This window comes from Pantherophis guttatus, chromosome 7, assembly GCF_059756535.1.
Source record: "Pantherophis guttatus breed Tessera chromosome 7, ASM5975653v1, whole genome shotgun sequence".
NCBI lineage: Eukaryota > Metazoa > Chordata > Lepidosauria > Squamata > Colubridae > Pantherophis > Pantherophis guttatus.
This window is the reverse complement of record NC_142069.1, coordinates 32,338,004-32,365,148: the sequence shown is the minus strand read 5'-3', so window position 1 is coordinate 32,365,148 and position 27,145 is coordinate 32,338,004. Positions and strand designations below refer to the sequence as shown.

The 27,145-nt window shown below is 37.4% G+C and overlaps 2 protein-coding genes across 8 annotated transcripts in view; one reads left to right on the top strand and one right to left on the bottom strand.

Moving 5' to 3' along the window:
- Nucleotides 1-5,677, bottom strand: part of ZC3H7B (zinc finger CCCH-type containing 7B) — a 58,377-nt gene extending 52,700 nt beyond the window's left edge. The window contains exon 1 of the mRNA XM_034402894.3: nucleotides 5,176-5,677. The gene's annotated coding sequence lies outside the window, so the exon portion shown is untranslated. The remainder of the gene's footprint in view (nucleotides 1-5,175) is intronic.
- On the top strand, nucleotides 5,176-23,354 carry RANGAP1 (Ran GTPase activating protein 1). Of its 7 annotated transcripts, none has more exons than XM_034402900.3 (17): nucleotides 5,176-5,376; nucleotides 6,084-6,204; nucleotides 7,677-7,833; nucleotides 9,077-9,204; nucleotides 10,098-10,157; nucleotides 11,388-11,567; nucleotides 12,024-12,158; nucleotides 13,819-13,977; nucleotides 14,480-14,593; nucleotides 16,403-16,502; nucleotides 17,109-17,193; nucleotides 18,218-18,383; nucleotides 19,488-19,607; nucleotides 19,781-19,883; nucleotides 20,395-20,483; nucleotides 21,162-21,283; nucleotides 22,557-23,354. In XM_034402900.3, exons 3-17 carry the CDS (start codon nucleotides 7,722-7,724, stop codon nucleotides 22,624-22,626), a joined length of 1,743 nt encoding a protein of 580 aa, XP_034258791.2. In that variant the 5' UTR covers nucleotides 5,176-5,376; nucleotides 6,084-6,204; nucleotides 7,677-7,721; the 3' UTR covers nucleotides 22,627-23,354. The 7 variants fall into 7 exon arrangements, with proteins under 7 accessions (XP_034258791.2, XP_034258790.2, XP_087729238.1 ...); XM_034402901.3 differs by having other exon boundaries at nucleotides 5,341-5,583; XM_087873111.1 differs by having other exon boundaries at nucleotides 5,349-5,461.
- Nucleotides 23,355-27,145: the final 3,791 nt, after the last annotated feature.

Genomic DNA, 27,145 nt, shown 5'->3' with positions numbered 1-27,145 from the left:
CTCATCTTTTTAATTATTAACAATGTATTTCAACTTATTCCATTTTTACCTTAAAATCTTTGTTAAGTTAGCCTTCCAACCCTTAATCTATTTTACCTTTAATAATATATTTCTTCTATTTTACTTCTTACTTATATTACGTTTCATTCTTACTTACATCATTTACTAACATTTCAATTTTGTTCAATTTTACATTTCAATTTTTCATCTTAATTTCAATAAATTCATTTGTTCTTCTCCATCTTTAAAACACTTCTTTACCATCCACTATTATTTCTCTCCAATCTGTACATCTTCAAACAGCAAAACATATAACCCATTTTGTCTTTCACATTGCATCTACTGATCTATTTTATATTAAACAGCATATTTCTTCTTTTTTGCTTCTTACCCACATTTAATTTCATCTTTAGTTATATCCCTTTTACAATAATCTATATATTTCTTATAAATTACTTTTTACATACAATTTCTACTACTAATATCCTTCTCTTAAATCAACATACTGATATTTTAATTTCCTTTCTGCTATCACCTTTTAACCATTTTCTTTTAATCTCTCCTCAATTCCATTTCTTGATATTTTCCTCCCTTTCTCCCATTCTCTTATCTACTTCTTTTTCTTATATCTCACTTTCTGCCGCCTTTCTCTAATTTTTACTCTTTTTTGAGAGATATTCCCCCCATCCATTCTTATTTTCTCACTGTTAATCCCAGTGTAATCATCTATATCTTTATTTTTAATTATTTCCTTTTCAATATTGTCTTCTTGCTTCTCTTGCTTCCATTCATATTTTCTTTCCTTTTTTTGCATTCTAACCAGTCCTCCGCTTCTTTATTTCCCTTAAATGCTTCTCTTATCTTTTGAAACATCTCCCTTAGTTTCTCATACTCATCCTCCCAATTCTCCATGTTATCAATTTAAAGGGAAAGGATTTTTAAATGTGTTAGTTTCGTTTGCATATAATTCAAATTCAAAGAGCCCTGGTGGCGCAGTAGACTAAAGCACTGTTATTAACACCAGCTGCCTGCAATTACTGCAAGTTCAAATCTCACCAGGCTCAAGGTTGACTCAGCCTTCCATCCTTTCAAAGGTAGGTAAAATGAGGACGCAGATTGTGGGGGCAATAAGCTGACTTTGTATAAATATATACAAAAAGCATGAAGGCTATTGCTTAACGCATTGTAAGCCGCCCTGAGTCTCCGGAGAAGGGCGGCATATAAATAAAATTTTAAAAAAATCAACTCCATATAATGTCTCTTTTTTCTTTCCAAATAGTGTCCAATTCAAATATTAATTTAAACCATTCCAGTTTCAATCTTTGTTCTTTCCGCTTCTTTTGAAATCGTGCTCCAGCTGTTTAAACAAACACTCCTCCAGTATTTTCCCATGGTGGTCTAAATAAACTTAGTGCAATGCTTTTTTTCACCAGTAGATGTCTCTCTCCAATTCACAAATCCCCGGACAGCAAAGTATCAATTGTAAATCCACAAAAATAATTACCTCTTCTCCAAATTAAGTCCTTTTGTTGTTTAAAGAATACTTCTCTGTTTTCTTTTTCTTATCTTATTTTTAATTTCTTCCAAGTCCAGTTTTAAATCCAGGTGGAAGGTTCCTTTTAGGGCTTTAGTTAGTTAGTTAGTTTAGTTTATTAAATTTCTATACCGCCCTTCTCCCGAAGGACTTAGGGCAGTGTACAGCCATGTTAAAACACACATAAACTCACAAAATTTAAAAACAATATAAAATGACTATATTAAATTTGGCCCACAAAGTTAAAAATTTAGTTTTAAAGTTCCTCTTTTTTTTCCCACTTGAATTCCCAAGTGCCAATTAGCCGCTAATTACGCGTTGGGACTTCTTTCAAGCTTTAAAATTTTTTTTTTCTTCTTACCTGTGAGTTGGCCAATCACTCACCCGGTAACAATACTCTGTTCAATCTCTGCTCCTGTTCAGATCTTAGTCCGGTTGCCCCAGCTTGTAGTGGTTGTAATGGCCGTCTCCCCCAACGCCGTCTCCCCCAACTCCCCCAACTCAAAGAGCTGCCTCCAACCTTCCTAGGAACTTGCCTGTTCCTCTTGGTCTTCCGAGGCGCCTCTCTCTCTCCCCCGTCCCTCCAAGATGGTTCTGGTCTGAGGACCCCCCAACAGCGGTTTGTCTGGCTGGGTTTTTGCGAAGCTCGTCGGAGTTTCGCTATTTCCCAGCCAGTACCACTGCGATGCTTCCGGTTCCTACGCATTAAGAAATTTTCTATGGGAGGAGAACCCACTAAGTTTATCTAAGCTAAAATATGGCTGCTAAATGATAGGATTTAATAATTAACAGAATAACAGCTGGAAGGGAGGTTTTCTAGTCCAACCCGCTGGTCAAGCAGGAGACACTACCCAGTCTCTTCTAAAAAGCCTGCAGTGATGGAATATCCACAACTTCTGAAGGTAAGCCGTTCCAATTCTGTCCATATACAACAGCATCCGATTTCTTTTTAAATTAAGAAATATGTGGATAAGAATTTTAAATAATACAAATTATATTTATATGTTATTAAGATGCAACTAACTCACAAAAGGTTTTCTTATCCTTAACTGGACAGAGGATATTTTTAGAGAGCTGGATGAAATCTTCACAATTTTGAAATATAAAATGGGTGAGGAGACATTTATTGATAACATATAGGGTTGTTCCACTATTTCCTGAATTGTTATATATAGGTTTGTGGCAAAAATCAATATGATTTAGAGATGTAAATGTATTCTTGAATGATTGGGGGTAAAAGCTGGGATTTAGCATTTTATCAGGAATAATGGCTTCATCCTTACAGGGACAACAAATACTAGTATCTTCACTGATAGAATGACTATGGATTATTTTAGTCACAGTATGTGTTTACATTCTGTTTACAATCTAGCTCTTTATCAGTGCAATGCAAAGATTGATCAGTATTATTCTGAATGCTCAATATTTAATATATTTATAAATTGAGCCAAATGATTTTTTGATATATCTTCTTTTTCAAAATGTTCTTCTATTTTTTAAAATAGTAACATAAGAAAAAAACAAAAGAACGAAACACAACATGTGGCGACATGTATCTTGAGGAAGTAAGATATATTCTATATCAGTAGTCTCCAACCTTTCCAGCTCTCCAGGCCAGCAGTGGTGAAGAGGGATGGTTTCTCATACTCACTGCTTGCACAAATGTAGCTTCACTTGCTCACACACCACCTGCACGGCCGCTATCCAGTACTGGGCTGCAGACTGAGATTGGGGACCCTGTTCTACAGAAAGATCTGAAAGCAATTTCAGTCTATAAATTAAATATATTACTTCCCTGAAAAATAAGTTCAGTGGGGTACTCCAAGATGAATTTGTAGACTGGCTGACGTACTGTGTTTCCCCAAAAATAAGACCCTGTCTTATATTTTTTTGAACCCTGAAATAAGCGCTTGGCCATGCGCTCAAAAGCCTGATTGGACTTATTATCAAGGGATGTCTTATTTTGGGGAAAACAGGGTAATGAAAACGAGAAGATGGCAAAGAGATACAGAAAGGTTTTTACAGTTGACTAATGCTTATTTGGATTTCTGCAACTCATATAAAAGTAAATTTCTCCTGTCCAGTTGTGTCTGACTGTAGAGGATGGTGCTCGTCTTCATTCGAAGGAGCCAGCATTGTCTGAAGACACTGCCATGGCCTTGTGACCACCATAACTATATGCTGATGTGCATGGAATACTGCAATCTTCCCACCAAAGTGGTACCTATTTATCTACTTGCATTTGCATGCTTTTGAACTTCTAGGTTGGCAGGAGCTGATGGGGCAAGTATTGGAAGCTTACCCTGTTGTGCAGTGCTGGGGTTTCCAACCTGGGCTGCCAGTTTTTCAGCTGACAAGCTCAGCACCTTTAACCATTGAACCATCATGCCCCCATGTAGCTCATATATTATACGCTAAATAACAATGATGCTGCACTTGGATATCTATAATGCAACAAAACAAGATATATGTTCAAGGATGCTTGGCAAATAATATGAATGCACTGAAAATTTTGTTTTGTAGAATCTCACAAACTCCTCTCTATATAGTTGTCTTCCAGAACAATTGTAATAGATGCACCTCCACACTGAGTAAGCATTTGGGTAGTATTTTTAGGCAGAAAATGCAGAATAATGAACAAGGGATGACAGGCAGAAAATGGCATTTTATAATGGCTTGAAACTATATACAGTTCCTGGTTGAATTTACGAAGCTATCTTTGTATCTTTCCTGACATATGTATGAAATGTTTATGTCCTCACCTGCCTCGGTCGGTGCTTTTTTAAAAAAAAACCTTTTTAAAAACTTTTAAAATAACCTTTTGGTATTGCATTCTAGATAGATAGATATTTATTGCAGTGACTGACCAACAAATTAAACAGTTGCCTTCCTAAATGAGTAAAAAGAGTAAAGAACAGAGCACAAGAAGCCATGGCTTGGGAAAAGAAAACTATTGTATTCAACTTCCTTTCTCCTGTCATACCCCTCTCTCATGAACAAATAGGCAAAGCAATCTTATACACAGACATTTCGGTTTCATTCCTTGAAATAGACCACATTTTATCCATTGCTTTCTAATGCTGTGCATCAAGGTAAGCAAATTCATTTTACTTCCTCTAGTTTCACACCATTTATGTATAGCTTGCATTATTCATCACTCTATTTTTTCTTCACATTCCATTAAATATAATCCATAATTTAAAGTATTCACTTTAGGGAATTTCAACGAATGTCCAATAAACTTACTTTCTCACAACACGTTTCACAATTCATCGAATATTTTTAACGATTGCATATAAACATTAAGAATGTGATGAATTTGCAGACATAGAAATCAGGCTGTAACATTTCTACATATTACACAGATGGAAATATGCCAGAGAAGAGATAACTTTTTTGGGGGGACAAAAACTACTTTGCTAATCCAACTCTCTTCTACACACATTTATCTCGCTGCTTCTAGCAACAAACCGCTCCATGAAAGAAAAATACCAACATTTCCCAGTACATCGTAATGTTAAAAAAACAAATAAACTACAACTCCCAGGATACTCTGCGCTGCCGAGCGAGTGGGCGAGCTGCACGGTGCAACACAAAATTATGACCTCTTTTCATCGTCACCGCCCTTTCGCTACAATTACCTCAGAGCCCTTGCAAGGAAGGAGGAGCGTAAAGAGGCGAAGTAAGCCGCCCTGAGCAAACGCAAGCGGCCACGGAGCGAATCACAACTCGGAAAACGAAACTGCCGGCTTTCAAATCCTCCGCCTCCCTCAACGCCATCATCTTGGGTGGCTGCGGTGGCCGGAGTGGCTTCAACGTGACAGCGAGAACCGACGCGCCAGGTAGGCAGACGCGGCTACTCGCCCGCCGAAGGGCGGACAGTTGATTAGCCTGATTTATTCGAGGGTCGTTGGTGGTAAATTGAGGGTGGGTTCGCTCCTCCTCCTCCTCAGCGGTTCTGACTACGCCTGCGGGGACACGGAAGGAGCCGTATTGTGTGGGAGGAAGAAGGCGCTTCTGTCTTGCTTCCTGGGCTGCACGTGTTAGGGGTATGTACACGTGTAGAGGTGTCGCGGGGTTGCGAACGGAAAACATTCTCGGGCAATTGGACGTGACGCCGGTCTTTAAAACCTCCTTCGTACCGATAGGTTTTCCTGCCAAAACCTGCTTGTTCTCTCCCCTGTGTGACGTCATGCCCTCGTTGCTCTTCACGGGTGAGGCCAGATTAGGCTGAGTAATGTAAATTCTGAGCGCACGTCTGAACTGGGGCTGTCAGAAGGAGGACTTCGGTAACCGAGTGCGCTTACAGTCGCTATTGCGTTTACGGTGTTGGATTTTGCTTACAGAAGGGTGAGGGGGGGGTTGGTGGAAATTGAGCTGGTTTAAGCAAAATTATAACGTGTACCGGTACGAAATGCATAAAGAGTTCTGTCATCGTGAAAAATAATAAGGATAGAGCAACTAAGATTTCTCTAGCCCTTTTGGATTTTTTTCCCTAATAAAAAAGTTGACATTCTTGAGCTGACCTCTAAAAAATATTTTGTTCCAGAAATGGAGAGGAGATGATGGCAAAACATCAAAAAAAGGAGGCTTTCTAAAATACAGATTAATACTGCCAGCTTACTACAATCCAAAAGATTTGTGTTGGTCAGAAGATACAGACGACATTAGTAAGGAAAATATAGAAATAGAAAATAACTTCTATTTTTTTCCCCCAAAGTAACAGGAAAATTAAAATCCTTAGTAGTATAACTATTTAGTTGTTGTGGAGTAAATAAGAACAGAAAGGAGTATTAGGTATGTTTGCTGCATTGAGTTACTTATAAAGTAATAAAGGGATACAATCTAATAAATAATAAAAGCATTGCAATGTCTGTTTATTCCTTTGTTACTATTCAGCCACTCTCTTATATTTATATAGTGGCAAATAAAGTCATGTTATAAAATACAGGTAGCCCTAGAGTTAATGACCTCAATTGAGGCCAAAATTTATGTTGCTAACTGAGATATTTGCCCAATTTTACAACTATATTGCCACAGTTAAGTGAATCACTGCAGTTGTTAAATTACTAACACAGTTGTTAAATTAATCTGGCTTCCCAATTGATTGTGTTTGTCAAAAAGTCACAAAGGGGGATCATGTGACCCCGAGACACTGCAACCATCATAATATGAGTCAGGTGCCAAACATCTAAATTTTAAATATGTAACCATGGGGATGCTGCAACAGTCATAAGTGTGAAAAACGCTCATCAATCACTTTTTCAGTGCCGTAACTTCAAACGGTCATTAAATAAATGGTTATAATGTAGGCTCTGTCAGTGCTATTTGTTCAGTTTCTTTGGAGGTTCATCTGTGGCTGGAACGGAACACTTGGGAATTAGAGTATATGGCTGGGAAATGCTTTTTTTATTGAAGAAAAAAGAAGACTGATAGGAAATCTATTGACAGTTAAATTTACTTTTTATTCTCATGAATTGTTTCCTTCTCAGGTTTGTATACAAAATAGGATGGATAGAAACTAGAAATAAAGAATTTTTATGGAATGAAAGCACAATTTACTTTTTTAAGAAAGGTGGATCTGGGCTTCTCTGGATGGTGAATTTGGCTATCCAACTAATCTGTTCAAAACCTTCCTTGCCCTAGTGCATCCTCTACCCTGCACTATCCATCTTTGCTTGAAATGTGTTAATACCAAAGCTAATTTATGCATAAAATAGCAGAAGCAGGGTGGTAACATCTGCTATAAAATGATGCTAAGTAACATGTTGTGATAAGCCAAGTAATATTTGGGCGAAACGGCCTGGCTGTTTTGTCTGAACAGAGCAAACATTGCTGTCTTCACAGCAAACTTTCAGCTTAGTTCAGTGGTATATTATTATGCAAGATAATTAGAAATTACCTTGTAATTAGAAATTACTACAGTTGAAAGTTTTATAGATTACTACATGGACAGTTGCTCTCTTTTCTTCACTTTCTTTTTCTAAGGTAGCAAAAAATTCAGTAACTATGAAGCCATAGAACCAATACAATAACAATCTTTAGCTTCCCCTGTTATTCTATACCAAAAGAAAAGGAGAGGGAGTGAAAGAGACTAATTTGTATCTCTCACACACTTAGTTATTTCTCTCTTCTTTTCCAGCATCTTTCCCATCTGATATTGGCAACAGTTGGCACAGTTAAAAAAATGGCATCAGAAGATATAACTAAGCTTGCAGAATCACTTGCTAAAACCCAAGTGGGCGGAGGGCAGCTGAGCTTTAAAGGCAAAAGTCTGAAACTCAATACTGCAGAAGATGGTAAGAGGATATGTTGTTGCTGTTAATTATGAGTGCTTCATTGAGTAGATGTATTACTTTTGCAGAGCTCATTTACTGTATTTTTAGGTGTATAAGACACACTCCCCCCCAAAAAAGTGGGTGGAAATGTCTGTGCATCTTATACAGCGAATGTTGCTGAAGCCCTGCCCACCCACCGGCCCCCACCCTTTGGCCTCTGCCTCCCAGCAATTTACCTCCTTGCAGCAAGCAGCCTGGTCAGCTTCAGCACAGCCTGATTTAGCACAAGCAGCTGATTGACGGTTGGATCAGCCTCCTGGAATACTGCCTATCAGCTGTTCCAGACTGCAGGGATTGCTGCCGAGCACCCCATTTTTGGCCTTTGCGCACCCCGTTTTCAGCCTCCGTGCTCCCATTTTTGGCACATTCCAGGCAGTGGCGGAAATCCCTGCCGCCTGGAATGGGCCAAAAACAGATGCACGGAGGCCGAAAATGGGGTGCGCAGAGGCGGTGATAGGCGGCAGCAATGGGCGGCGACGGGTGGTGGTGTTTCCTGCAGCCAGGAACAGCTAACAGGCGGTATTCCAGGAGGCTGATCCAACCGCCAGTCAGCTGCTTATGCTAAATCAGGCTGTGCTCAAGCTGACTAGGCTGTTTGCTGCAAGGAGGTTAATTGCTGGGAGGCAGAGGCAGATTTTTTCCCCTTGTTTTCCTTCCCAAAAGCTAGGTACGTCTTATACTTCAGAACATCTTATAGTCCAAAAAATACGGTATATAAAATAAAAGCATATATTATAATACCACCAAATAGACTGAATCCTAAATCATCGGTCTCCAAACATTGTGGCTAGGCCTGGCTGGGAGTGGGGAGAGGAGAACCGGGCCTTGCGAGCCCATATGTGCTGGCTCACTGCTTGGATGAGTTGAGCTGTGCATGTGTGTGTGCCAGCTCACCTGTCATGCAGCTTGGTTTGAAATAGGCCACTGCCCGGTAGTGGGCCACAACCTGGAGGTTAAGGATCATTGTCTAAATGACTTCTAGAGAATGATTATAGATCTGATGGTGGATAACTGAATAACATGTGAACCAGCAATCAGGAATCTGTTATTTTGCTTTAAGCCATCTTGGTAAAGAGTGCAAAATTTTAAATAAAAAGAAAGGAAAGCACGATTGGTGAAGAGACAATAGGATTTGAGATGGAATTATAATGAGGATAGATGCAGTTTGGGTTAGAGTTCAGAAATATTCTGCCTATCTCTGCAGCTGAAGATGTGATCAAAGAGATTGAGGAGTTTGATGGGCTAGAAGCCCTGCGTTTGGAAGGAAATACTGTGGGAGTTGAAGCAGCAAAAGTCATTGCCAAGGCACTGGAGAAGAAATCTCAGCTCAAGGTGAGATTTTGATGTCTGATTATTCTGTATAATAATGAAATTGTACCTTAGATTTCAGGGTGGATAAAAATCAATGATTTTTTTTAAAAAATCAAAAAAAATCAGATTTTTTTGATTTAAATCAGATTTTTCTGATTTAAATCGGATTTTATTTAAATCAGATTTTTTTGATTTTTATTGAATTTATTTTAATAAAAAACTTTTGGGGTAAAAATCTATCATAAGATAGTTTTCTATTTAAGATACATAAATAATTTAGTTTATTCAGCATGAAATGGAGCTTAGTTATGTAGCACAAGGCTGTATATTCTGCAAGACTGGGACTATCGGTGAGTCAACAGCGGGTCAAAGGAGTAGCAGAGATGACAGTTGCTCTTTAAAAATTATGATTTAAATCGAGTTGATTTAAATCAAGTCTTTTTACTAGTGATTTAAATCATGATTTAAATCCACCCTGTTAGATTTATTATAATTTTGATGTGTTTGAAGAATATTTTGGATGACAAGCATAAGAAACATTTTATAGGGTCTTAATTATTTTCACATTCTGAGTAACATTAACTCTCAACCTTGCATACTCTGTCATATATCTCATACCCACCGCTTTATGTGGTAGAAGTTTTATGTTCTGGAGGGTGGCATTCAATCCTTCTCTAAAATTGTGACTAGCTTCGACTCTTGTTAAAATAAAGTAAACTAGTATTCCATGTTTGAGCAAAGAGGATAAATAAATTTATGCACTCTTTGGAACTTGGTTATTATGCCAGCTTCTTAGTTTTCACATATAGTCATTTTTGCAATTATGCATATTGTTCACCAAGGACATCATAGAGAAAGTTTGTTATGTATCTTCTATGATTTTTACCATATTTATAATATATATATTATTCTAGAGGTGTCATTGGAGTGATATGTTCACCGGGAGACTGAGATCTGAGATTCCCTCTGCTTTGGTACGTGAAATATGTAACTATTAATATTATTAGCATGCTATTTTTTTAATACTACAATGTGGGAGTATCATCTGAGATTAATGATCAAGATGACAGCAGTATCTGATTTTTTATAGAGGTTTGGAAGCAAGGACCAACCAAAAGAACATTTGGAGACTAATGACAAATCAGTAATATAGTATATATAAGAATCTGTGAAAAAGTCTCAGGTTCAGTTCTTTATTGTTATTTCCAGTTAAGACATTTCTCAGTAGAAAGGCAAAGATCATTGGCTGACACTGCTGCTAGTCAGAGTAGGTCATGCTAAGGTAAACAAAAGTCTAATTCAGTTCAAGGCAGTGTCATGGGTCAAATATTTCTGAAACGTTGTAGATCAGGCCGCATTAGGGTTGTGTTTGACCTCGGGAGGGCATAGCCAGGGGGGCATGGCCAGCTCAACGTCACTCGTGTTGGGGGCATCTGTGGTGGCCCGAGTGCTCTGCCAGCAAAAATGGGCTCCCGAGCTCCATTTTCACCTGCAACGGCTTCCTGCAACCCTTTGCCAGCAAAAACGGAGCTCAGGAGGGCCACCCATGGCCCCCCTGCAAGCCCTGTTTTTGCTGGCAGAGGCACCACGGGCTAGTCCTTTGCCCTTGTTTCCAGGGCGGCCCTGGCTGCCATATCTAAGCACCCCGTGGGCCAGATCCGGCCCCTGGGTCTTGAGTTTGACACTCCTGTTGTAGACTGAATGAATTGCCTTCTTTCTCTAAGCAGATTAAGGAAATAAATGAATATATGTTTTTAAATTAAAACTGAATTTCTCATGGATGTGTGTGTGTGAGAGAAAGGCTGAGTTTACATCTAGCATTATAGTAAGATGTGATTTGTTATTCCACATTTTTAAAATTTTGTGAGTGAGAAGGAGCATTCAGCTCAGCTGCTGATAAGTGAAGTCTATTAAAATCCAGTATTTTTAGGAATGCTTACTCAAAGGAAAGTTCATTTGGAGCTTATTCCTGTATAAAGATATCTAAGATAATTTCCTATCAGTTTTTTTCTTTTTATCACATATTATATAAGAGTTTAGGTATAGTCTTATTTGAAAAGTTTAGGGATACTGTACAAAATATGTTCCACTTTTCATAACTTGAAACGATATATCATGAACCAAAAAAAAAATAGTATCGGCTTTGAACAAACATTTCTCTTCTGTTAAAGGAGAATTTTGTTCTACCTTTTATCATTTGTCAGATTTCTCTTGGAGAAGCCCTCATTTCTGCTGGCTGCCAACTTGTAGAGTTGGATCTCAGCGATAATGCCTTTGGACCAGATGGAGTCCGTGGATTTGAGGCATTGCTGAAGAGCCCTACCTGTTTTACTCTGCAAGAACTCAAGCTAAACAACTGTGGCATGGGTATTGGTGGTGGCAAGGTAAAAATCATTTCCTGGATCTTTATGAAGTGGAAAGTAGAATGTTTGACTTCCAGCTTCCCTTGTGATTTGTTTCTACATACATGATGTATTGCTATAGATTGTTGTCTTACAAAGCCTCCCAAATTGATGGGGAAGTCAACGTCATTTACTCTAATGAAAAGTATACTGCCTTATTCTTGGCCTGTCCTAGAATGTTTTAGAAGGAACTCTAAGTAAGAGATAAAGAATCTGTCACTCTGTGTCCTACAGAGAAATCTGAGTTGAGTACATGCATTCATGCCAATTTCATGACCAAAATTACTCATTTTTATGTTACAATTGGGAATGTTGCTAATGCACAATGTTACTAGCAGAGTGTCCATATCGTGTATATAAAACTGCAGTTTAAATAATTTGTTCCCTCTAGGCATGGTGAATTGACACTTAGCAATGTCAACATTGTTTTTTCTTAAGATTTTAGCAGGAGCTCTGAAAGAATGCCACAGGAAATCAACTGCTCAAGGCAAGCCGTTGGCTCTGAAAGTATTTATGGCTGGCAGGAACCGCCTGGAAAATGATGGTGCAACTGCTCTTGCTGAGGCATTCACAGTGAGTATAAGAATTAGAGTCGTATCCCATTAAACAGTTATGTATAATTAACAAATAAGGGAAAAACTGAGCCTTGGTCAGATGTGTTCTGAAAAACATGAATATTTTTATTATCCAACTCTGATTTGTTGCACATTATGTTCTTACTAGCTGATGGCTGTTGGTACTGCTGATGGCTTTTGTAGTGGTGGTCAATTTCTCTGGGGAAACAGCCACTTCCTGAATGTATTTGGAGGATTCAACAAATTGGAACATTATATTAATAAAAAAGTGCCATCATTGCAATATAGGTTGATTATTTTAGTGCAACACGTTTGGCCCAGCTGTCCTACTTGAATAGAAACCCGTTGTTCTGTGTCATATTTCAATTTACTGATAGTTTTTCGGTTCCAATCATTTGTTCAGCAACTATTCAGAGATATGACAGCATTTAACAAATGGTATATTTGATCAATCCTAATGTTCTGGCCATTGTAGCATCTCCATAGTCACCTGATTGCAATTTTTATGTTTCCTGCCAGCTTCTCATGAGCAAAGTCATTGGGAAAGATGGCAGGAAATTCAAAGTTGTGATCATGTGAGGTCTTCATTTAACGACCTGCATAGTTCTCAGGTTATGATGGCAACTGTGACTGTCCAAATTGCTGTAGATAAGCAATGTAGTCATGTGATGTCACACTTTACAACTTCATTGCTTAGGGCCGTGATGGCAAACCTATGGCACGCGTTCCAGAGGTGGCACGCAGAGCCCTCTCTGGGGGCATGCACGCCATCACCAACTGCTCTTCTGGATTCCGTCGTGCACATGTGCACCAGCCAGCTGGTCTTTACTTGAAGACCAGCTGGTGCGGTGGAACCCGGAAGAGAGCAGCTGGCCAATGTGCATGCGTGCCAAACCAGCTGTCTGGCATATATGCGCACAATGGAACCCGGAAGAGCAGTTGGCTGCTGCATGCTTGTGCACCCGCCAGCTGCTCTCTTTCAGGTTCTGGTGCTCCGGCACACGCGCGCTCCAGTTTCAGCATTCAGTGCCGAAAAGGTTAACCATCACTGATTTAGGGGCAGAAATTCTGATCCCAATTGCCATTGTAACCTACTAGCAGTTGTATTCAAGCAATTATACGGGAAATGTAATAGAAAGATAAAAGTGATCCTAATAAATGTTGTCTTAATACCTTTTGTTGGGACATATGGTCTTTAGACTGTTTTAGATTCTTATTTTATGGGCACATGGACTTTTGAAATAGATTGAGCTTTACAACAAAAAGGTCCTTGAAACTGTTTAAAATCACTTTTGGCAAATAGGGTCCTCATTTGATAAATCTTGGTGTATTTAAGTAGGGCTAAGTATACAAAGATATCTACCTATCATTTTTGGTATAAATAACGTTATACAAGGCACATGAGAAAAAGAAGCTAAATGTTGTACTTAATGTTTTTGAAAATAATTTTATTAAAAATTAACATGTATTGCACTCCAATTGGTGAATATCTAGAAGCAAACTCTAGGGCTTAAAATAGCTTCTACACTCTGCTATTTTAGATTAGAATAATATTTGCCTATGAAGAGTTTAAATAGAGTATAGAGATACATTTTTATTAGGAAAAATGATTTTATCTCTGTTTGAACAATGGCCTTCTGTGCTATCTTGATCCTCAGGTTATTGGTACTGTGGAAGAAGTTCATATGCCACAGAATGGAATCAATCATCCAGGAATTACAGCCTTAGCTGAGGCCTTTGCTGTCAATCCCTTGCTGAGAGTGATTAATTTGAATGATAACACTTTTACTGAGAAAGGAGCTATGGCTATGGCAGAAGTAAGCACTTTTCAATTTTGTCACCATTTTATATTAATATTGATTTCCACATTAATAGTGATTTGGAATTAAATCTAGAACAGCAATTGTGAAGTAAAATGGATTAATTGTTTAGAGAAAACCATCTGAGTTTTTGCCAATGTACATTACGTTTGCTTATATATTAATGCATGTGAGATAGCAATTATGGGGGAGGAGTTGGGAAACACTGTTGAATTTGCTAATGTAAAATACAAAATTGAACATCCCTGGGAAAAATTCAAAACGGGATTAGAGAAAATCATGAAGAGTAAGGGTACCATTTTATCTATAATAGTAGTGTGCCTCTAAATTTCTGGCAGAACCCAGACGGGTAAGCACTTGCACTTGGGAATTGTTTATGACCTCCTCTGAAATGCTGGATGCAACAGGTCTGATTCAGTACAGCTCTCTTATATTTTTAAAAGGAAGCACTTCTGTCAGGGTTGAATTAAGTCTGCATTGTTTTTTTCGTTGTATTCAGACCCTCAAGAAACTCCGTCAAGTGGAAACAATCAATTTCGGGGATTGCCTGGTGCGTTCAAAAGGTGCTAGTGCTATTGCTGAAGCTGTTAGTGAAGGCCTTCATAAACTAAAGGTATTGGCCCACCATATTTGAATCCTATTTTGTATATTGCTATGTATGCGATGAGACAAACTAAATTATGTCTGACATGAATATGCTTATTGGGTGAGTGGTGCAGTGGCCTAGAAGTGGAGCTCTTGCCTCACAATCAGGAGGCTGTGAGTTCGATCCTAGGTAGAGGCAGATATTTCTCCCTCTGGGCACAGAGAATATATCTGCAGCAAAATCACTGCTTTGGCGACAGGAAGGGCATCCAGCCAGTAAACAATCAGCTCCATTCAGTTGCCCCAATGGGGTAGTTAAAAGGGAAAAAAATGAATATGCTTATTGGGGATTTTTAGTTGTGCCCAGCAGGCAGTGAAGAAAAATAAAGAGTAATCCTTCTCTGGAGTTATAGCCCAGACTGTTCTGCCCCAGCTACAGGTCCCAAGAAGTGTAGCACACACACACACAGCCCCAAAAACGTTTAATACAAACAGACCCCTTTCAAAATGCAAGCTTTAATCACCAATGTCCTTATCAGCCTGCTATGAATTACAGAGATTAAACAAAGTCCGACAAGGGTTGGCAATCAGCCCAGAAACCAAGTTGTAACAAAAAACTCACATTTGCTATCTGTGTGCGAACTTAAATAGGCTAAGGGAGTGGCCAATTAACCCCAAGCCTTACTCTTGAGGAGACCTCCTCCTGAGTAGCCACTCCTGCCTTTTGGCAGCCCTGCGTGCTCGAGCATTGAGAAGAGGCTCCTCCACTTCACTCTCTTCACTTGAAGGAGCCTCTGGAGGTTCTGAAGGCCCTGGCTGAGTCTCTGCCTCTGGCACCACATCCTCTTTAGCCTCCTCGCTGTCCGACTTGAGCACAGGCTGCACAGGCTGCTGGCACAACACCACACCAGCCTCCTCGTCGTCGGGATCAGCCACAATCTGTGCAGGCCGCTGGCGGGCCACAACACAGACTATCTCAGTGGAGCCAGTTAATGTCCTAGATTTGTTTGGCTAGGGCAGGACTAGAGCATAACTTCTGCTTCTGTAAGTAAAAGTTTTGGTATTAGAGATCATATAAATATGAAATACGTGCATTTTTGTATTTTAAGAAACCACTTGGAGAACACTGGTCCAAAATCCTAAAATTTTGGTTTTTAAATCCTAAAATTATGTTACATCCATCTTACAGCTAAAGATACAGTCATGAGTTGGAAGTCAAGTTAAAAACACCAAGAACATTTCAAGCTACATGATGAAGTTAGAGAATCATGTATATTTGGTTTAAGATAAATGTAAATTTTGTTTCTATTTATATTAAATTGGAATGAAGGCCAACATGCTATTCTAAAATATGAATGGGTAACTTCTTAAATCCTAAAGTTGAATAATTTGCCGGGTCAAGGTAGCGTATTTACATGCATATATCAGAGCCTTGGCAACTCACAGTAAGGATTGTGGTGAAACACAAGATTGTTTAATTTTCTGTCATAAGAAAATCAGGAAAAAAATACATTTCCTGAAAGCTAGTGAGAAGAATGGGGTTCTCTGCAGCCACATTTTATATGTCACATATCATCCAGGAACATAATTTATTCATCTGTGAACTTAAAAAGCAGCGAATCAGAAATGAAATTGGTCAAGCAGTCAATCAATCAAAGCAGTCTTCAGAAATGATTATTTGTAATCCAGGCATCTTGTCGCTGTCCCTGTTGTTTCTGAATTGTTTTTTAGGACTCTGGATGATATGAATTATAGATGCCATGAGCCCACTTAAAAATATTTCTTGCATTCTTCCTAACCCAAGTATTCATATGAAACTTTACTTTCTGCTTTCTAGGAACTCAACTTATCCTTCTGTGAGATCAAGTTAGATGCTGGACTTGAAGTTGTTGCGGCTATTGAGGACAAGTCAGAGCTGGAGAAGTTAGAGCTCAATGGTACTGTATGTGATTGTGCTATAGTTGATAATGCTGTTTTTAGTAGCTAAAATCCTCAACCAAACTGTTGACTGGCTATGTCAAGCCAATGTATACCTAAATCTATATTTATAAATCTATATTTATATCTAAATTCCCTTCTCTTTCTCAAGTTCATTCCCTTTCAATTACCTTTCCACAGATTTTCAGTTCGTGATCTGTTCCCTATCTTCCTTTTATCAATTGCCACTGGATGCCTGGTCTTCTACCCTGTTTCCCACAAAATAAGACATCCCCTGATAATAAGCCCAATCGGGGTTTTGAGCACATGGCAATAAGGCTCTTTAATTGCGGTATAGCATTTTTCATTCAGATATGATACCGTGTTTCCCCGAAAATAAGACCCTGTCTTATATTTTTTTGAACCCCGAAATAAGTGCTTGGCCTTATTGCCATGCGCTCAAAAGCCCAATTGGGCTTATTATCAGGGGATGTCTTATTTTGGGGGAAACAGGGTACTAAAGCTTGTGATTTTATCCAGTTCTCCATATATAAACATAGAGTTTTTCAAACTATCCTTTAAAATATATATACTTCTCTTTATATATGCTTTTATCCTTGTCATAGGCAATTGTTTTGGAGAAGGCGGATGTGAACAGCTCCAGGAAATCCTTGAAGGCTTCAATATGGGAAAGATCCTAGGCACCCTGAGGTAAGATACTAATGGGGCCTCCAATAATTGGCTATTTCAATTTCTAAAAGATTTTTAATGTGTGAAATAGACACTTATTCAGCAACAATTAACTTCAGTGTACACTAATACTTTTGTTAATTCGATAAATTTCACTGCCGGACCCTTATTAAGCCAGAAAATTGTATTTTTATTTGCCCTGGATGTTTGGTTCTTAAATACATGTATTATATATACACAGTCTGTGAAATTATTTATTTAATATAATGGATATTTATGGCTGCAAGGCTCATTTAAGAGCCTTTCAGCAAAACCTCAATAGCAAAAGTGAAAGTGTACTGTGTGTAATATGGTTTAAGGTTAATTTATACTGTGGCTTTGGCAGAAGTGGAGAAATACACATACACATGTTGTTGTAATTGTTCGTTCTGCTTTTTCTTCACCCTTCAGGGTGCAAGCAGCTGAGCTACACTCCAGGGCTGTTGGAAATCATTTTGTTCCAGCTGCTGCCACAATTCTTTCCAATTTGCAGCAAGAAAATTTGAAAAAAAACTATTGTATTCTACCTTTCCCCCCTCCTCCAAATTATTGAGTTGGAACAATCAGAATCTTGTCTCTTTTTCAAAGATTTGATATTTGAAAAGTTGCATTAATTGTCTTGGAGTCTTCCATTTATTTCTGTAAATTATTGTCATTCATGAACTAGGGCTACCAGATTTTGTGTTGCAAAAACCTGGAGGACTAGGTGGCAACAAATGCAGAAAATTCAAATTCATTGCTTCTAGCTAGCGATCAGCTAGATTTTTGCAGCTCAGACTTAATATTTCCCTTACCCACACTAGAAGGAGTGGGGTTAGATTTAATATTATGTTATGAATATGGAAGTGACCTTGTGGACAATATGGTTATTTACTGTGTTTTGGATATCCATTTCTTTATTTGTGTGTCTTTTTAATTTTATAATGATGAATACAAGCTAATTAGAAATAAATATCTGCATATGTCTCCCAATAGTATGTATAATTATATTCTTGTATTTGTTTAGTGAGGATGATGGAGAAGATGATGAAGAGGAGGAGGAAGAGGAAGAAGAAGAGGAGGAAGAGGAAGAGGAAGAGGAGGAAGAAGAGGAAGAAGAGCCACTTCAGGTGCAGGAGAGGGGACAGGGAGAACAAGAACCCCTTACACCTAAAAAAATCTTAGAGGAACATGTAGGTATAAGCACACCTTTCCTCTTTTAAACAAGAACAACTGCTGCAGTTGATGTGCCTGGTGGTATCAGTTGGAAAGCTATTTATTCATTGTTGTCGTTTTTGCTTGTATAAAATTATTTATTTAACATACTAAAGTAATACATTGCTGGCAAATTTATCATATAGTTGCTGGCTTTTTCAAATAATTATCCTTGAGGAATTACAAATGCATACACCTACTCCTGTTTAATTTTGCTTTGCTGTTTTTCCCCTTGAAACTTAACATACTAAAATGTACACTTCCAAATTATTATGTTTACAAAATACTGTAACCCAAAATAAAATTTACAAATAATTTATTTACTTGATTACATTTCATGTTTTTTCCTGTTAAGACACTTGGCTACAGTGCTTTCTAAGTATGTAAAATTAATATGATGTACATTTAAATTTCCTAGTAAATATAGCCATATAGACTAGATTTCTGCAGATGTTCCTGGAGTGTATTCCTAAATTCATATCCAGGCCAAGCTGGCTGTTTTGTTTTAAAACTGCCTGCATATTTTAAGCAATACAAATAAACTATTACTGTTTTAGGAGCACAGAAAAAAGCAAACAAAATTTAGAGATGGGCGACAAGAAGAGAAAAAATAGCAACTGACAATTCAACAGAATAAAAGCAGGAAAAGAAAAGGAAGGATAATTATATAAAAATCTAAAGGAAAGTGATTAGCTGAACAACCTTTCTGTAAAAAAGCAGAGAAAAGAGGAAGCTTTTCATATCCTTTGCTGTACAAAGTTATTGTTAAATAAAACTAGTCCTATGAGTGAATGAGAGAAAGATTATATTTCTCATCTAATATATTATTATGCTAGCAGGAATAAAAGAGATGACAATATTAGTATAAAATCAGACCACAAGATTAAAACTCTATCATCTTGGAGTGGTGACAAGATCTTAAAGGACATTTATCTTCCAATAAACTTGGAACAAGCTATACTACTTCTGCCGAAATGAATCCATGTTAATGTATTACCTGTTCCCTCATTTCTCATCTGCTACACAGCTTCTACTTTTTCTGTATTTTCTGGCAAAAGATTAATTTTCAGGATTTCTTCCAGGATTCTACACCATTATCCTCTCCTCTTCCTCCTGTTGATGTTGGCACCTTTCTAGCTTTTCCATCACCAGAGAAATTGTTGCGACTTGGCCCCAAGTGTTCGACGTTGATAATTCAGCAGGTAAACCATTGCTAATATTTTACAAAACACATTTTTCTGGGCACCATGGCTAGTTGTTCAGTAGTTCTGTTCTTCAGTTTTTATGAGGTTAAGTTAATTGCACTGGCCACCTGTTCTCTTTCTAGTGCCAAACTATTGTAACACCTTTAATTTTGATATTATATTTCTTCTAGACAGACACATCTGACACAGAAAAAGTTGTTACTGTTTTCCTTAAGATCTCTTCTGTCTTCAAAGATGAGACCGTAGTAAAAACAGCAGTGTGTGAAATAACAGGTATGTCTTTTTTTAAAGGCTTTAATCAGTACAATGATGATATAAGCAGATCCATGTGTATAAAAACCTATTTGATAAAGTTGCCATCAGATTCTTAATAACCTCTCTCTTTTTGACAATTTCAGCTATAGTCTCCTGTAGCTCAGGAGATCAAATATATGGAGATTGGGCCAGATGCTAGTTTTTTGAATGTTCCTTTTTATGCACTATTTTACAAAAGAAGTCAATTTAAAATTAGTTTTGCTTATTTCTATAAAAATATGTTGCCTTTCACTATAGGAACTTAATTCATGCTCTTGGATCCTGAAATAATGTGCATAGTAATGGGAGTTGCAGCTACTTATTTTTTCCTTTGGGTTTATTTTTAAATATTTGAAATTGTTAGGAGGACTGTGATGCTAAACATGTTGTCTTTCTTTAGACTATGGGACATAGGCAGTAGGCCAAAATCAAATGATATTTCCCTAAGGACTGAGGTTTCCATGTTTCTAATACAGTTGGATCTTTTTAGATGCTTTGATGGGAGAAGCTTTTTCATCAGCCAACTTCAATTCTGATGCTTTCATAACAAGTCTTTTGATTCACATGGGATTGCTAAAGGTAAGTAGACAGAGACAGGTGATTTTTGATAGCTGTGAGGTTTGATTGTATATTTTCTATTCCAAAAAGCACAGTAGGTGACAATCTCATACCAGGTATGATGGCACATGTAATTACAGAATGATAGAGTTGGAAGGGACCTTGGAAGTCTTCTAGTCCAACTTCCTGCAGCCGTTTGTAATTACATGCCAGTTGAAAAGTATCCAAAGTTTGATCATGTGACTGTGGGGATGAGTCAACCGTCATAAGTATAAGGATGGGTCATATGTCACTTTTTTTTCAGTGCCCTTATAACTTTGAACAATCATTGAACAAATAGTTGTATGTTGAGGTCTATCTGTATTTATATTTGGAAAGGCAAAGATCAAGTCTTGGTATGTTCAAGCAATAATTTAATGCGAAATTCTATCTTCTATCAATCTTTATGAAAATTGAATCAATATGATGGCATCACACCATACTATTTTGGGAGACAAAAAAATGAATATGGAGCTATCCCAGTTCAGTGTCTGAATTTAGAAAGGTTGCTGAAGGATTGCTGGAATGTTTGCAGAATGGAACAAAATGAATTCTGTGTGGTTATGGGAGGTGGTGAGAACAATACTGTTCAAATTTTGCTGGCCTCTCTAGATATACTAACTCTCCTTTTAATCTTCCTTTTTTTCTTTTACCATTCAGAGTGAAGAGAAGATCAGAGCTGTTCCGAGCCTTTATGGCCCTCTGATGACGCTGAACCACATGGTCCAGCAGGATTATTTTCCCAAGTCCCTTGTCCCAATTCTCTTGGCCTTTGTCACAAAGTGAGTATTGTGATCTCAGTGGAAAGATTAGCAATACATGGGGAGGGGGAATCTAATAGTTCATGGGAATTAGTGTTCCTGAACCTATTGTTGAGAAAAGGTAATGGACAATATTGACACTGTCAAAGAATTGTTCTTTTATAGGAGCTGCACTTGCTCCCAACATTTGTCTAAATGTTATTACTTGTTAAATTCTCTATGACTTAGAGAATAACTATAATAAATAAATAAAACTGGGTACAATATAGCATTTTTACATTAAGATGTTAACAGATAGTCCTCAATCTATGACCACAATTGAGGCCAAAATGTCTATTGCTAAGCAAGACAGTTGTTTTTTTGCCCCATTTTATGACTTCTCTTGCCACTGTTGTTAAGTAGATTACCGTTGTAAAAAGTAAGACGATTGTTAAGTGAACCTGGCTTCTCCATTAACACTGCTTGTCAGAAGGTTGCAAAAGGTGATCACATGATCCTGGTACATTGCAACTATCATTAGTACATGCTAGTTGCCAAGCAACTGAGTTTTAATGACATGACAGTCATAATTCACTTGAAGTCAAGGACTATGTATGTTTCTTTTTTCCACTATGTGCTGAATATATATTCTATGATCCTAGATTTTCCTTTCAATCCAAAAGCAGTTAGAAAAAGTGAAAAATCTTCCAGTGAAATATTATGGAGAGTTTCTTAGTTGATGCAGAAAGAAATATTGAAAATTTTATTTTCCTTAATAATCTCTAATGTAGATTATTTCTAGTGTAAAATTAATCAAACAGTATTATTACTCTCTGCTTGTATAATACATACTACATGAAATCTGAATGCATTTCATGGTGAAAGCTGGTGCTGAGATCACACACCAAAAGTTGTGGAAGTCTAACTTGCAAGGTGTATTGTCTTGCTTATCCATGGCCTTTGTGTTAGTGAATGTAGGCTGCTGAAGTCATGGAGAGAATTGCCTCCTTTGGAGAGATTTCCTTTCGCTTTTGCTGCACAAATTTGATATTGTGCTTCATATCAACATTTTAAACTCAGAATTTTTCCTGTCCACAGCAGCCTTCTCATGTAAAGTAGAAAATAAGTACAGTTTCCCTTGATGTTATATAAATCTTCAATATTTCTTTAAAATATTTGATAATTGTGTATGAAAAGTTTCAGAATTCTTCTTGGGCAGAATGGCAGTTTGTACTTCCTCTTTAAGTATCAATGCAGTTTAAGAAATTTTGCAGAAAAAGTTTATTCCCTCATCATTTCCATTTTATCTCCATAGGCCTAACCGTGCTTTGGATCCCTGCTCTTATGCTCGACACTCGCTATTACAGACCCTCCACCAGCTGTAACACAAAGGCCATGGTACTCTCTCTCACCCAAAGACTATCAGGAGAACATATTGAGATGGAGAGCAAAGGCGTCAGAACCTTCAGGGGAAAATGTGCCTACTTGGTCACTGAGGCATAGGAAGTCTGGCTGCGTTTCTACTATTACAACCTTGGAAGAACTTTGCCATGTACTTTTTATGTTGCTGTTTGTTGTTTTTAAACTGTCTGTTTCCAAAACGAACTCTGCCTTCCCAGGAATCTTTTTTCCCTTTCTTTGAGATTTTTGTTTTTCTCTGTTGGTTTTGTCTCAGATTACTTTTTTTTTAATCTGGGACTTCTCTTTCTCATTCATTGTTCTCAAGGTTAAGAACTTACCTAAGATCTCCAGATATGTTTCTTGGACTATTCTTTGGAGGTAACAGCAAAGGTCTGAAGCTTCCTTGCAAGTGCATTATGCTATGAACCTAGTGGGGAGGTTGTTTTCCTCCAGATATAGGCCATCTCAAGACATAAAACAATATTACTGTTATTATTATTTCTTGCTGTTTTAGTTTCAGGCTATTCTGTGGCAATGTGGTATATTTTTTTGACCAAGAATATTTATGTGGATTCCTTCACCATTATCATTGACATTTTCACTAATAAGACAATTACTGGTGGTCTGCAAATGACTGTTAGTGATAACTGCCTTACAAATATAAATCTGTCTAATTAAAATAGTAGTTCAGAATAAATGTAATCAATTTTGACTGGCCTTGGGTTTTATTTCTCCCTCTTTTTCTTCCTGGTCCTTTTCAAATGGGAAAAAATGGTGAAGATAAAGGAGATTTTATCAAAAAGTCTACTTTTCTGCTGTGCTAGTTAATACATGTCCTCGACTTACATCAGTTCATTTAGTGACTGTTAGAAGTTACAATGGCACAGAAAAAAGTGACTTACGAACATTTTTCAGAGTTATGACCATTGCAGCATTTCCATGGTCACGTGATTTACATTCGGATGCTTGACAACTGACTCACATATATGACGGTTGCAGTGTCCTAGGGTCATGTGATCACCTTTTGCAAACTTGACAAGCAGTCAATGGGGATACCAGGTTCACTTAACTGTGTTACTAATTTAAAAAGTGCAGTGATTCACTTAAGAAATGTGACAAAAATGGGGCAAAACTCACTTAACAAATTTCTCACTTAGCAACATAAATTTGAGGCCTAAATTGTGGTAGTAAGTCAAGGATTTCTTGTACCTGTAAGTCTAATAAGTTCCTATAATCCTCCATTTAATTTCCTTTTTTATATTTCAAAATCATAGTATTTTTCCACTTGTATTCTTTTATGAACTGTTTCAAAGCCTAACTAGAGAAGAACATGTTGCAAATTATTCTTGATTAACGGGTGTTTATTTGCTTATTAAAATTAAAAGACAAATCTCTCAGCAAATTTCCATAAAAACAATAACATTAGTCAGCTACTGGTCGTTTTTTGAAAACTTGCACATTGTCCTATTCTGACTAGGCTATCTGAATAAGTGTCTTTGGAAGTAAGGTATTGTACTTCCATAAATGGTGTTCACTAATGTATAGATTTCAAATGCTAACTTTTCCAAAAGCTCTATTTTTCTTTTTTCCATTTGTAATTTCTTCCGTTAGAGGAAATGGTTGTTTTCCAGTTGGTGTTTAAATTTTGTTCCCCACCTAGATGGTAGTTACTAGTCAACTATAGTCAACCTTGAAAAAATTTAAGTGAGATTCTGAGTACTTAAAATGGGAGTCTACCAGGATAATTCCAGAGTTTAGGCTCTAGACTAATAGATTGAAAAGAAAAAAGCAGTGGCATTTTTTTTCTATTGTTACCTACCTACAATAAGCTTAGCTTTTGATGGAAATGTTAAACTACTCATTGATTGTTACAATCGATAAACTTTATTCTATTCAAGTAATATGACAGCTTCTTTTCCCCTTCCGTCCTAAACAAGTAATTCATGAATAGAAATAACACGGTTCTTACTAACCTCCAACAACCTCCAAGGTCTCTTCTATCTCATGTTATTCTGTTAGTCAGTGGGGAAACCAGATTCACTTAAACGTATGACTAATTTAACAATTGCAGTGATTCACTTAACAACTGTGAAAGGATGTAAAATGGAATAAAAGTCTCTTAACAAATGTCTCACTTAGCAACAAATTTTGGGCTCAATTGTGGTTGTAAGTTGAAGACTAACTGTACTAACTGAAATTTCTTAAATCATCTTGGCAGTTTCAAAAGACAGATATTTCGTATCTGGTGATAGCAAACGCCACCCTTGCAGTTTTGAACCCAGGAGTTCTGCTTTAGATTGTGACAAATCCAGGTCCCTGACCAGGTCATTTAATTCTGTGTTATGAGATGAGACTCACCAGTTCAAAATCCAAATCACTGTAACTGTCTGTGCCTGGCTGGTGCATTGCAGTATCTTCATCTGTTTCATGTAAGCTCCATTGTCTCTGGTGGCTTCAGTAGTGGCAAATTGTCATCATGTGGCACTGATCTCATGGCAGATTGGGATGTTTAATTGATTTCTGATTTTTAGCAGAGAAACCAGTGACATTAGTTAGGAGTAAGTCTATGATATCATCATTTTGTTCTCACCATAAGATCAAGACAGCGAAGGGGCATTGGCTTCTGAATTCTAAGCCAGTTCAAGCTGAGTTCAAATATGAACAGCAAATCTTGCACAACAAATAAGAGGAGCCCAGACCTTGTCTTAATTACCACTTTTACAACCCAGCTTCATATGCTTTCTTACATCCAGTCATGGTGCATGTTTGAGGATTAACCATGTACTTGCCACATATGTAGCAGAACCTATCATGGCTCTTCCAACATTTGCAAGACATTTCTGCTGCCACCAATCATCCTACCGCAAGTCTATAACTGGGTTACTTGTTATTTAAATCCATGTACATTGGCAATGCTATGCATTGAAACAATCATACCAAAATACATGGAAACTGATATCAACAAAATGAGTAGCATCTGTTCATGTGAGCTGCTTTTATAACCTTCCCAGACAGCATCCATCCAGCCCAAGCATGCCTAGGCCTGTCCAAACCCTATCTGTTCCATAAATTTATACAACATGCCCTGAATGCATGCCTCTACATGTATGAACTACACAAAGCTGCTTATAATGCAAACAAATATTAGTAAACTTAAAATGTAAGAAACTGCAAAACCAGATTTCTATAAAAAGGTATGTGACAGGTTAAAATTATAGGATATTTTAATGATTAACAGCCAAAAATCTATAAAATACACCCAAAAATGTTCAAGAAGCAAAATCTTTGTTGTCTGATGTTCATTGTTATTTGGTCTTGATCAAATTATTTTTTATTATTTGTATTGTTTTAATCCTGGTGTATGGTAGAATTGTAGCTGCTTATAGTTTGTATTCAATTGGATAATTAAATACAATAAATATACAGGTAGTCTTTGACTTGCAACAGTTTATTTAGTGACCGTTCAAAGGTACAATGGCACTGAAAAAAGTGACATATGACCTTTTTTCACACTTACCACCTCATGGGGATGCAACATCCCCATGGTCATGTGATCAAAATTCAGCCACTTGGCAACTGGTTCATATTTATGAGGGTTGCAGTTTCTCTCAGTCATGTGATCCCCTTTTGCGACCTTCTGACAAGGAAAGTCAATGGGGAAGCCAGATTCACTTACGGTAACTGTGTTAGTAATTTAACAACTGCAGCGATTCACTTAACAACTGTGGCAAGAAAGGTCATAAAACGGGGCAAAATTTACTTAACTGTCTTGTTTAGTAACCAATTTTGGGCTCAATTGTCGTAAGTTGAGGACTACTTGTATTGAATATAACAAAGATTTGAAAAACTGATGAATTCTGTCTTTTATAGTAAAACAAAAATAGGAAAAATAAATTAGTTAAGGAAATATGAATGGCAAAATAAAAAATAAATTTTATCAAGCAGAAGATATTCATGCAACTTTGAATTGAAAAGATTAAGATAAGGACCAACAACTGCATTTCCCCCCAAAATATTCCTCTGCTGAAGCTTAAAAAACCATTTACCCATTAAGTAACAGCCATATAAGGAACACAGAGCATAACAATACTTGAAACCCAAATAACGTCCTGAAGTAACTGTTTTCCAGCAGCCTATTGTAGCTTTACCAGAGTAAAGCCTCAAAAAAGTAGCCATAAACAAAGGACTATTCCCTACGAGGCAACCCTCGCAAGACCCATAAACTTCGCTAGCATCCAATGAGGGATGGGCTGAGGCTTTACTGTCAGGGGCGCATGGCAACAGCTCGTTTTTTGATGGTGAATATCAATTTAATATCAAACTAAAATGCCAAATGTAATATCATGATGAAGAGGTGAAAATTCACAGTTGTCCCTGCAAACTCTATCAATTAAAACCTTAAAATTAAGAATAAACATCCGAACATAAAAGGACTTTGGCGCAATGTATGAGGGGAATGCAAATTAAGCCCACTTTTTCTAATTTTCGGACATTTCTGTCGTG